This window comes from Camellia sinensis, chromosome 7 (genome assembly GCF_055761805.1).
Source record: "Camellia sinensis isolate YWXY chromosome 7, ASM5576180v1, whole genome shotgun sequence".
Taxonomy (NCBI): domain Eukaryota; kingdom Viridiplantae; phylum Streptophyta; class Magnoliopsida; order Ericales; family Theaceae; genus Camellia; species Camellia sinensis.
The window spans coordinates 665,460-678,838 of NC_138967.1; the positions used below are offsets into that span (position 1 = coordinate 665,460).

The 13,379-nt window shown below is 34.9% G+C and overlaps 1 protein-coding gene across 1 annotated transcript; it reads left to right on the plus strand.

Annotated features, from left to right (window-relative positions):
* Positions 1-477: 477 nt before the first annotated feature.
* On the plus strand, positions 478-2,145 carry LOC145794578 (uncharacterized). The gene is made up of 2 exons (XM_082876995.1): positions 478-1,846; positions 2,023-2,145. Exon 1 carries the CDS (start codon positions 797-799, stop codon positions 1,829-1,831), a length of 1,035 nt encoding a protein of 344 aa, XP_082733121.1. The 5' UTR covers positions 478-796; the 3' UTR covers positions 1,832-1,846; positions 2,023-2,145.
* Positions 2,146-13,379: the final 11,234 nt, after the last annotated feature.

Below are 13,379 nucleotides of genomic sequence, written 5' to 3' on the forward strand. Positions count from 1 at the left end.
ATAGGGGAGGGCGACCAGCTGTTACCACCTGGCCCGCGAGCTTGCAGGTGGAGGGTTCCCTTCAGCCATGAGGTGATATCGACTAATGTCGGTGTCATCTTCCGGGACCAGTTCGACCGCATGGTGGAGGGGGAGGTTTGTAATTTGTTCATGTGAATTTACCCATTTTTTTGTTTGTCAACCTCCGTTGTACGAATAGATCTCTAAATTATTGCATTGCTATTGCAGTTCATATGGGAGCCTTATGGGACGGAGGATGACATCATGACCAGCTTCTCATCATATTGTACTGTTGGTCGAGACATATGGATGGCGCGAGTGCCACTTATATGCTTCGATATCATTGACTGGCATCTCCCCGACCGGGTGCTTAGACAATTTGGACGAGTTCAGAGTGTGCCTGATCGCTTTGACGCCCACTTGGCTATGTATTTTAGAGATAGGCATGGAAAAATGGCCATTGATTGGGCAAATGAATACCAATCATTTATTGGTGAGTGGAACAACCGACGCAACACCATTGTCCATGCTGAGAGGAGCAATGAAGTGCTTACATCTTCGGACCCATACATGTTATGGTTTCGCCGCCATACACGTCTAGTACTTAGTAATCCGAGTGACATTGCTGCCTTCGGATACCAAGGCGTCGGGGGTAGTTTAGAGGGATTGGTAAGTTATTTATATTCTCCAAAACAACATTTGCTTAAGTTTGTTTATGTTTGTTATTTGGCATTGATGGTTATGTAACACAGCTACCATTACATTACAGGTTCGTAGAGTTGTGAGGGCATATCACATGGTAGACGCTACCCATATTACACGCGATGCTAGAGAAAAATCGGATGCCATTGCCGAGATACGGGAGTTATTGTACGATGGTTTGCAACAGGCACACCGACGTGACCAACTAGATTTCGGCCACTTTGGCGAGGATCCTTATATGGGGGTAGATATTACAGTGACATCAATGCCGCACCCGAATATGCCATCCACTGAGCTATCGACATCAATGCCTCCACCGCATCCTACCGCACGTCATGCACATCAATCGAACTATTTCGATATGGAACACTTTGGTGAGGGGCCTTCCATGGTCCTGTCCCCTCATGGTCTATCTACAGCAATGCATACACCGCAGACTTCCCCACCTGAATGTACCAATTACACATCCCAGTTTGCCCCTGAGGTAGATCCTCTAATGTCTGAACATACTTCCACACACCATGGCCATATGTTGGACCCCTCCTGGTCACCACCCCCATATAGGATAGCAGTTGGTACCCCGGTGACTCCCTTAGCACCACTGTCTACTACATGTCTGTCTACTATGATTCCCTCTGCATCGACATTGACCGCACCCGACCCTTTCACAATACCATCATCTCCTACCCCACCATCATCTCCTACACCACATATATCCTTCACCTACCATGTTGATCCATTCATTACCCATGACTTCCACATTAACGGGGAGGGGGAGGCCCAGGTCCATGCACCTACCAGAGGGACACGTAGGGGTAGAGGTTGTGGCGGCCGCCGTGGTGTAAGTAGAGGCCGAGGGCGAGGGCGAGGGCGACGCCAAGCAATAGACCATGACAATAATGTAGTGGATGATGGCGTTTCACAGCTTAGTGCCGTATGTGAAGGTGTGCCGGAGGTGGTATCAAATGATTGTACTGCAGCCATTGGTAATGTGCAGCCAGTTTTTATAGAAGCGGGCGAGGGAGTCGTACGTGCGGCAGCACAAGATATACTGAGAGTATATAGTAAGAGACCCAGGAGACAAACCCATGGAAGGGGTTGTGGAACAGGGGGAAAATTAGGACATTAGGAACAACCAGCATTGGTAAGTATATTCAAACATTATGTTCAGGTGGTGTTTTCACGTGGATTAGTCTACATTGTTTAAGTTGTGGCTTATTATATAGTTCTGGCTTTTGGCTTATCTTATCTTGTAATTGTGGCTTATTTTATAAGATTCTAGATGCTGATGCTGCTGCTATTTTTGTTACTGTTTTGAAGGAAGGGGTAGCTGCTTGCTGTGTTGCTGGTTGCTGGTTGCTGATTGCTTGCTGCTTTTTCATTCTGGTTGCTGCCGACTGTGTGTTGCTACTGCTGGCTTGGATCAGTGAGCTAATAATTGGGTATGAATTTTATGGTCTTAAAATAGCTTTGGATGTGTTGCAGCTCCCCGCTATTAGCTAAAGAAGTCAATGAATTGATATTTTCCTGTTCTGTGAAACAAGAGGTTATATATTTATATACATTAGTTAATTTTTTCTTCTTACAATTTACTACCCTTAATGGGTAGTCAGTTGTTTTGGTTGAAATTGAATAGCCAAACTGTCAACCCTAAATTAATTTTTTGTGCACTTTTAGGGTCAGAGCCAGATTTCTTATAGCCAGCAGATTCAGTGCAGGAACATCTGAGAAAGGTTCACAACCCTAATACGGAGGGCACCATTCAGTCTGAGACTGACAGTGAGAAGCCAAAGTATGTTCTTGAAAAGGTTTTGAGATTTTCAGATCAAAATACTACAGAGGAGAACATCAGTGACTCCGGTGAGAAGATAAAGAAAGGAACAACTGTCACTGTGTCCAAACTGCCTGATATAGAAGCAACTCTAGAACCACCAGTGGTGATTGAGGCAAATGATTTGTTATGTGATGATCAAACTGCAATAGAATCCCAGCCTCCAGAAAATAGTGGAAAACATGAGGGTATTCCTGTGACAAATGGAGAGTTAAGATCTAGGGAAGATATAACTGACAATGAGAGTCAGAAATCTGCTCGGACAGCTTCTTCTGCAGCAAAGCAGGAACGTGCGAAGAATGGGGTACAAAATAGACCTGCAGTGCCAAGTTACATGGCAGCAACTGAATCTGCAAAAGCAAAACTGAAAGCACAAGGCTCGCTAAGGTTGGACCAAGATGGAATTGAAAATCAGAATCTCAGTAGGTGTCATTCATTCTTTGGCAGCTTCAACTAACAAGAAAACAAATTCGCCGTCACCAAGGGCACAGAGACCAATGCATTCGGGTGGAAAAGGTGGAAACAAAAGTGATAGATCTATGTTGTCATCTAGAGATGGAAATGGTAAGAAATGGAAAAACTCCAACCAACCTGCTAAAAAGTAAGTTATATTCGGCTCTTGCATCTAACATAGACCACATTCCATACAGGCATCTCATTCTCTCTCTCTGTGTCTATCTCTCATGTTTTTATGTCCTTTACACTTTCCTTATTGTTTCTCTACTTTTGTTCAAACCAGGAATTCCAAGCTTACTCATATGCTGCAGAGCTCTCTAGGTGAGGTTCTTTGGTGTTTTTAGTATTTTGCTTCCTTGAAGTGATTTTTGTGCTTTAGAATCCACTTTAAATGCTGTAGTGCCACTTATAATCTACCATGCCGCTGTTGTTCAGAAAGTATACTTTTCGTAATGAGAAAAATGAATGAGTAATTGATGTGCTTGATGTGCTCAAATGAATGAGTAATTGATGTGCTCAATTGTTTATAACTGAACTACATAGGATCCTAATCTAAAATATAAATTTTTGCAACGGAAAGTCAATTTCTATCTACTGCCTTTTGTTCAAGTAAAAATTACTGGAACTTGAAATGCAGGAGGAGATTGCAAGACCCTGATGTTTGTCCAGATCAACCCAAGTGCTGCTGATTTGGGAGAGACTCTGTGCTCACTTAATTTTGCTAGCTGTGTGAGAGGGATAGAGCATGGACCTTCTTGTAAACAGGCAGACCTCACAGAGCTTGTCAAATATAAGCAACTGGTATGTAGAAAGATAACTTCTTTTCCAAGAACTATTATTTTTTGTCAAAAGCTGTTGCAACTCATGATTATAAATTTAAAACAAGCTGAAAAAGCCAAGCATGATGAGAAGGAAATGAAGAAATTGCAGGATAGCTTGCAGTCGTTGCAATTACGACTTGGTTCTACAGAACACTTCTGCAGAAGTCTTCAAGAGAAGGTATTGTTTTAAGGCAATTTCTAGATGGATGTTCTAACAAAGGAAATGGATGTTTTATTTATTGGGTTGAAAGATAGGAATCGAGTTTTAAGCCAATTGTTCTTTGAATTACTCAACAGGTTCGAGATCTTGAGAACCAATTAGCAGAGGAGAGAAAAACCAAACTAAAACAAGAAACTAGAGCTTTGGCTGCTGTTTCTGCTCAGTCTCCAGCTTTGTCAGCTCTAAACCAAGCACAGAAGACCATAGCAGAGAAAAAACCACCATTGGGTCCCTCAAGATTGAGATTGCCTTTGCAAAGAATCACCAATTTCTTGCCCCCGCCATCACCACATCACAAGACCAGCACTCCCACTTCGTCTATTCTCCCTGTCTCAACAGATGACAAGGAAAACATATCGAACACAACCAAGACAAAGGCACCCTTGAAAACAAGACGCGGATCCATTGCTGTTAGACCTCGTCCTCCAGCAACAAATCCAGATTTGACCAATGCAAATTGTAGAATATGTTTGAGATATCAGACAGGAGAAGGATGCAAATTTAGGTCTTCTAAGAAAAAAATGATAACTATACTAAACGCTCTTCTGTAAGAAAAATAATAATGATCCTATTAATTCTCGGTCCATGTTATATTTCTTGTGTTAACTTTTATGTGTTATGGCTTGTTGCAGGTTGTGTTGTCCACTCTTGCTTTCACAGCATTTGAGCTTCCCCCTAATGAGGCTATTGGAACAAGAATATTGGAGTTCCTTTTTCACTCAAGGCCTGATTTGGTGAGAATTTTATTTATTTATTTTCCTTAATGTCAGTAAATCTAATCCTGAAATGCACTACCATTGTTGTGTTCTGCCTTGTTTTTGGTGGGAAATTTGGCAATTGAAAAACTATTGTTGTGGAGTTCTCATGTTGTGATTTTGCCAACTACTTTGAACTTTTTTGTCCTATTCTACGTGCAAGCTTAGTTTAGATGGGGCAAATTACAAAAGTACTCCTTGATAGGCAATTTATTGAAATGCACCTGATTTGTCTGAGTTTTCTCAAATCTGAAGTAGCTAAAATTGTTTGGGTTCAACCAAACCCCTTGAAAACAGTCCCCCTATAATGTGATACCAATGGTGAGACAATGGTCCGTTGGTAGGGCCCATATGGATGTTTTCTTTCTCCTTTTCTGAGCATAGACTTTAAGGTGTCAATCCCCATATCATTTATTATGTTCATCTATATTTCAAATTGTCTACAAAACTTTTTGTTGACACTTGGATAAACTTATAGAAATTGTATTTACCATGTGGTGATCCATGTTTGAACATTGAAATTTCATGTATTTGTTTGATGTCTTCATTTCTAAAATTTGTAGGTGAACATCAGGAGTGTTGATGAGGCAATAGTGATCGGTGCTGCTCTTTCATTGTCTTCTTCAGCTTTTGTCCTGCAGGTAATTTTGTTATAGGTATCTCAAGGTTGCTCTGACGATTAAATAAGTTGGTTAGAGTTTGCCAGCATTGACCTTGTGAATTTGCAGCATGGCTTATGCAATAATTAGATTTCTATCATTAAGTTAATTGAACTCTTTTTTGTAATTAGTAAAAAATCAATTTAGCTTCTTGGTGCTTCCTATTTTACTGCTCAAGTATTGCTTAATATTTCCCTTCTTTCTTCGTTTCTTTCTTTCTTTCTTTCTTTAAATTTTTGGCTTGTCATTCTCTGCAGAATTTGGTGGAGGAAAGTATTTGGCCAATGCTTGCTAAAGAAAGTTTGAAGGCTTTACGTGGACTTGGTTTGCATTACGTGGAGTTGGTTTGCTTTCTCTGGGAGGAAAATACCTTCTTCGGAGAGTTTTTGAGGTTTGCATAAAGTTATCTAAACCAGAAAATCTCCAAAGTCATGTCGTCATATGATATGCACATACTAAATCAAATATATGAATCCCATGTGGTTGCAGAAGCGAGGAGCTCAGAAGATTTTGTTGCTCTCTGCCTACTGACAGTTGCTGGGACTTCACTCCTAACCTAGAAGTTGGGTTTCAGTGACACGGTGTCATATATATTTCTCAAAGATGGAGAATACCTGATATTGATGCTGTTCAAATTTATTAGTTTATGTAATTTGTGATTTTTGCGTTCACTGTGCAGCTTGGAACATTTTTGGCTGGGGCATTATTAGCAAAAACAAATTTCCGAACACAGATTGAAGCTGATATAAGGCCAGTTAGAGGCTTGCTGCTTAGGTTATTTTTTGTTACTACTGGCACTTCCATTGACATGCAGGTAGTTCCATGCTTTTATCCCATGTGTTGTGTTTTAATTATGGTGCACTGTTTCATATTCATTCCTTGCTTTTATCACATGGCAACAGTGAATTCATTGATTTACCTTACAGTGAGCATGCCCTTATTTTGTCCGTATATGCAGATGGATTGTCAAGTCATGTGACTTGGTGCACAGGCTTTGGTTTTCTCTATTTTTTCCTCGATTTATTTTTATTACAATGGCAACTCATCTTTTATTGATATATGTGGGATTCTCAATTCAGAAAGTCACATGGCAACAGTGAATTCACTGATTTACCTTACAGTGACCATGCCTTTATTTTGTCCGTATATGCAGATGGATTGTCAAGTCATGTGACTTGGTGCACAGGATTTGGTTTTCTCGATTTTTGCCTCGATTTTTTTTTATTACAGTGGCAACTCATCTTTTATTGATATATGTGGGATTCTCAATTCAGAAAGTCACATGGCAACAGTGAATTCACTGATTTACCTTACAGTGAGCATGCCCTTATTTTGTCCGTATATGTAGATGGATTGTCAACTCATGTGACTTGGTGCACAGGCTTTGGTTTTCTTGATTTTTTACTCGATTTTTTGATTACAGTGACAACTCATCTTTTATTGATATATGTGAGATTCTCAATTCAGAAAGTCACATGGCAACAGTGAATTCACTAATTTACCTTACAGTGAGCATGCCCTTATTTTGTCCGTATATGCAGATGGATTGTCAAGTCATGTGACTTGGTGCACAGGCTTTGGTTTTCTCGATTTTTTCCTCGATTTTTTTTATTACAATGGCAACTCATCTTTTATTGATATATGTGGGATTCTCAATTCAGAAAGTCACATGGCAACATTGAATTCACTGATTTACCATATAGTGACCATGCCTTTATTTTGTCCGTATATGCAGATGGATTGTCAAGTCATGTGACTTGGTGCACAGGATTTGGTTTTCTCGATTTTTTCCTCGATTTTTTTTTTATTACAGTGGCAACTCATCTTTTATTGATATATGTGGGATTCTCAATTCAGAAAGTCACATGGCAACAGTGAATTCACTGATTTACCTTACAGTGAGCACGCCTTTATTTTGTTCGTATATGCAGATAGATTGTCAAGTCATGTGACAGGCTTTGGTTTGCTCAATTTTTTGATTACAGTGATAACTCATCTCTTATTGATATATGTGAGATTTTGAATTCAGAAAGTCACATGGTAACAGTGAATTCACTGATTTACCTTACAGTGAGCGTGCCATTATTTTGTCCGTATATGCAGATGGATTGTCAAGTCACGTGACTTGGTGCACAGGTTTTGGTTTTCTCGATTTTTTGCTCAATTTTTTTATTATAGTGACAACTCATCTCTTATTGATATATATGGGATTCTCAAATCAGAAAGTCACATGGCAACAGTGAATTCACTGATTTACCTTACAGTGAGCATACCCTTACTTTGTCAGTATATGCAGATGCATTGTCAAGTCACATGACTTGGCACACAATATTTGCTTTACTCTGTTTTTCCATTCTAGTGACAACTCATACCTTGTTCGTATATGTGGGACTGCTATGCAGAGGCATCTTCCTAAAGCCGTTCATAACCAACTATATAAACAACTAAAGGTGAAGACACAACCTTACAACTTATTTCGCCCTACGAAATTATCATTCATTTGTTTTAAAAAATTAGCATGGCTACATGGTTCATGGGAGGGAGTGGGAGTCGCAGAGGTGGTAGGAACTTGCAAAGGGGTGACAGTTCACGACGAGGAGGGGGAAGGGGAAGTGACGATGCTGAAGATGAAACACCATTTGCTCTGTTAGATGCCTCTTGTGCTTATCATGATAAGTTTGGGAAGTGACATTTTGTCATGCCCAAGTACTATCGAGATCCATGTGGTTTAGTGGAGGATCCATCAGATAATCAAATAGGATATGGTTTAGCAAACGCTAGACTTTTGAAGTGGCCCACACTATTTATAGAGCGAGTGCAAATGGAAAGATTATGTCGGGAAAATCGACTGAAGGTGCCAAAAGCACGTTCTGTTGAGATCCAAAAGGAAGATCCTGATAATGTTGATCGACTATGTGAAAGACTACAACGTGAGATTTCTCAAATGGGCCGTAGGTTAGCCCGTGATATGCAGCTACACATAGTTAAGAAGGATGCCCAGAAGAAAAGAACAGAACCAAATGTTGCGGCTATCAAGGGTATCATGGAGGATTCTGAACTTGTCTCTGACGCTGAGCTTTCGGATTGTTCAGACTCTGAGCCACCTGCCGATTTAAGTGCGAATTAGGTGTTAATGTCTACACTTCGGCAATATAACAACTTGCATTAATATGTAATGTTTGTGTTAGACTAAGTGTTTCCCTAATGAGTTTGTTAGATTGTCTACCTAATATTTGTCTGTCTAACTATTATGTTTATGTATTGTGTGTTCAGTTCATGGTGTCTAGGATGTATGTATTGTGTGTTCAGTTCATGGTGTCCAGAATGTATTTTTGTGGGAGACTTATGTCTGTACTACCTATGTAACTGAAAACTGTTAGATTTGCAACTTCAGTTATGTTGTTTTCACGCATGTATGAGTATTTAGTAAATTAGTGGCTTCTTATATTATGTATTAAGTTTTATTACAAAAATGTTGACAAAATTTATTTGTGGAAAAATACACTTTTATTTGTATTAAGCTTTCAATGTTCATCAAATTTTCGGCCCCAAACAGTGAAAACGTGTTTTGTAATAGCGTTTTAGCCTAATTTGGAAATTCCGTCCAAACTAGGTCTAGTTTGGGAATTAAGATGATAATTTGGCTTAATATGGGAAAAGCCCCGAAATATAGTGCACATTAAAAAAATAAATTAAATATTTAAAACATAAAATATTTATTCCCACTCCAGGGTGGGTTTTGTAAACACTTTGAAATTTTGAAAAAATTTTAAAAGTGATTTTGGAATTTTTTTTTCAAAAAAATTGAACTACAAATATTCGTTTTTTCTGTTTGTTTGTATTTTTGACATTTAGTGTATTTATGCTAGGTATGTTTAAAAACTTAAAATATTAAAAAATTCAACAAAAACAAAAAAATATGAAAAATAAGAAAATAGAATTTTCTAAAAAATGTTTTGGAAAACTCAAAGCAAGCATTACGTTTTAATTTTTATTTTTATTTGTGCTGCAATTTTCTAAAGAAACCCATCTTTGAATGCATTGAAATTGCTGCTCTCTTACTCATCTTTTCATTCCCAAGTCCAACCTTCCCACATGAGAAAACATAATTAAAAAAAAAATTCTAAAACCATTTTTTATTAAAAATATTTGTCGTCAAAAAATATTTATGTTGAAAATATAAATTTAAAAAAATTAATGTAAAAACTTTATATTTTAAAACGACTTTTTATTAAAAAAAATTTTGGTAGTTTACATATTTAAGTTGAAAATATAAATTTAAAAAAATTAAAAATTAATGTAAAACCGGTTTTTCTAAAACGATTTTTCTAAAACCGTTTTTTATTAAAAAATATTTTTGGTCATAACATATTTATTTAAAAAAAAATTAATGTAAAAACGGCTTTTCTAAAACCGGTTTTTATTAAAAAAAAATTTGAACAAAAAATATTTATGTTGAAAATATAAATTAAAAAAAAATTAATGTTGAAAAACGGCTTTTAAAATCGGTTTTCATTAAAAAAAAATTTAACAAAAAATATATATGTTGAAAATATAAATAAATAAAAATAATGTTGAAAAACGGCTTTTCTAAAACCGGTTTTCATTAAAAAAAAAATTTGAAAAAACGGCTTTTCTAAAACCGGTTTTCATTAAAAAAAAATTTGAACAAAAAATATTTATGTTGAAAATATAAATAAAAAAAAATTAATGTTGAAAACGGCTTTTCAAAAACCGGTTTTCATTAAAAAAAATTTTGAACAAAAAATATTTATGTTGAAAATATAAATTAAAAAAAAAATTAATGTTGAAAACGGCTTTTCGAAAACCGGTTTTCATTAAAAAAAAATTTTGAACAAAAAATATTTATGTTGAAAATATAAATTAAAAAAAAATTAATGTTGAAAACGGCTTTTCTAAAACCGGTTTTCATTAAAAAAAAATTTTGAACAAAAAATATTTATGTTGAAAATATAAATTAAAAAAAAATTAATGGGAAAACGGTTTTACGAAAACCGTTTTTAATTAATTCAGAATAATTAAAAACTTAATTAAAAACAGCTTTAGAAAAGCCGGTTTCTATTTTCAAATTTTATTATTATTTTAATCGATGAATACGGTTTTGTGAAAACCGTTTTCTGAAAAACGGCGTTACAAAAACCGTTTTACCCTACTTTGGGAATAAAGATAAAAATACACCCTAAAATGGGACTGAAATGTTCAAAACGGCACAAAGAGGGAAATTGGCCTTCTCTCTCTCTCTCTCCCCCCCCCCCCCACTTTTTTTTGTCTTTATTTTATTTTGTTTTTATTTTTATTTTTTGCCTGTTTCACTTTAAAAAAAACATATAAGCATTTGTTTTTGTGGTTTTTTTTGGGTTAAAAAATCACTATCAGTACACTACTACTACACTTATATTATTAGAATTATATTATATTTTATTTTTCTTATCAAGTTTATTATATCTTATTTTTAAATTTCAACTTAATTTTTTTCAATCTTCATTTGATATTTACTAAATTTCTATCTAACTCATTTTTTTAAGATTTATTTAAGTTTCTGTTTCTATATTCTTATAATTTATCTTCAAATTTACACTTGATTTTTTTTAATCTTTATCTTATATTTATGAGATCTATCCATACTCTTGATTTTTAATTGAGTTTATTCTTTTTCTAAGATTTATTTGATTTTCACTTTCTATATTCTTATAGTTTATCTTCAAATTCAAACTTAATTTATTTTTATTTTTATTTTTATTTATAAAACTTCACTCTTGCACTTCCTTTTTAGTTGAGATCAATGAAGTCTGCTATTTAAGTATCTATCTAAATTAATAGCATAGTATTCAGTTATTAATTTTTAATATATTTAGTATTATTTATCACCTTTTGTTACTTATTCATACATAACATAGGTTACCACTAATATAATATATATATATATAGATGTATGTCATAGAACTTTACTACATTTATAGGACAATATTGCAAAGAATAAAGAAGGCAAAAATGAAAAATGCGAAAAAAACTTTCAGAGTTTGAGTTTGGCTATTGTAATAATACTTTTTAATTTAAATGATTTATATACTTATTTTATAACCATTATATATGTAATAAAAATCTTTTATTAAATTGAAAACCTCATTCAAAAACTACAAAAACATGTAATTGATTATGAGGGAGTTAATTGCTTTTAGGATATGTTTGAAGCCTCGGTTGGATAGTTGATAGTTTAGTAAAAAAAATCACTAAAAAAGTTAAGTTTTTTTAAATTTATATAAAAAGTCAATTTTTATTTTTATTTTTATCTTTCACTCTAAACCATCCTCTTTGTCATCCCTGTTGTCGTCGCTATCTAACTCCATCACTATCACCACCAAACTTTAGTCAATACTGAAAGCTAAATTTGAAGAAAAAGAACATCTACAACAATAAAAGAGAAGGATTGAGAACTTCAAGGAGTTGGCTTAATGGGTGAAACTTAGGGCATAAAGGTATTCTCTCTAAAGTTTCAAGTTCAACTCCTATTAGGAATAATCCGCTCATTGGAGTCATGCCTACGGACTCTGCCTTAGATTTGCCCAATCCACGTGGAGGGGGCGTTTTGCATAGGTCTTGGGATTAATCGAAGTGCATGTAAGTTGATTTGGACACCTGATCACAAACAAAAAAATAAAAAAGAAAAAAAATGAGAATTGAGAGAAAAGGAGACTATTATAAATGTGCAATGATCCTTTCCTTGTCTCCTTACTTGCTGAGCTATTGGACTCACTGTTGGGCTCAATTTTGATAATCCAAACTGTTCACATTTTAAGATTTGTTGAGTATATCATACCTGTAAAAAAATCAAATTGATCGGATATCAGAAACGTGTTCGGATCATTGAACTAAAAACCATTGAAAAAAATAATAATAAACAGTTTTCCAAACACATGGTTTCTAATATCCGATCAACTTGATTTTTTACAGACATGATATACTCAACAAATCTTAAAATATGATCATTTCGGATCATCGAAATTGGGCCAAAAGTGGGCCTAATGACCCAACAAGTAGGAAGAAAATGAGAGAGAGAGAGTAAGGAGAGGATCCATGCTCATTATAAATAAACCCGTCTTCCTAGACATAAAAAATCAGAATTCCATTACTGAATTTTCCAATCTCCGCATATTGATTTCATACATGTATTATTTTATTTATTTTTCACAGGACAAGATGTTTGTAAGTTAGATTACTGTGACGACCCCGCCACGTGTAATATTTTATATTTGGTTAATTAAGGAGATTTGTGATTTTAATTAGTCGTTATCCTAATCTAATTTGAGAATTATGAGAATTGTAGAATCTAATTCGTATATGATTTTATTAAAGATTTATTTTGGAATTAAAAATTAAAGGTCCAAATGGCTTAAGGAAGTGAAATTAAGAAGTTGAATCAATTTAATTTTAATTACGGACCCATTTGGGAGTTTAATTAAATATTTGATTCAGTTTAGTAAAATTGAGATTCGATTAATTAGGTCCAAATTAGAGTTAATTAAATTATGAGGATTGAGAATTGTGATTATTATGAATTAAATTTATTTATGGAGTGTCCAATTTGAATATGTAATTTATTGACGAAAACTTTGAGTCTGATTAAAAATTGAAGGCCTAAATGATTTTGGAAATCAAAATTGATGATGACAATAATCTTAATTAAATATTTGGAGTCTTTCGGGAGTTTGATTAAACATTTGATTTAGACTGATAATTTAAATAGAATAAATTGGGCCTTAATAGAAGTCAATTGGATTGATCAAGATTAAAAAGTGATTAATTAAGCTAATGTATAATTAGTGTGCTAAACTAATCCTACTATACATCACCCCATGGATTAATTTAAGGTGGACAAGTGTCCCACTATTTTAATATATATATATATACTAGCGT

Excerpts from the sequence above, each read along its gene's own strand:
- LOC145794578 (XM_082876995.1), top strand. The coding sequence starts at position 797 with ATGGTAGACGCTACCCATATTACACGCGATGCTAGAGAAAAATCGGAT.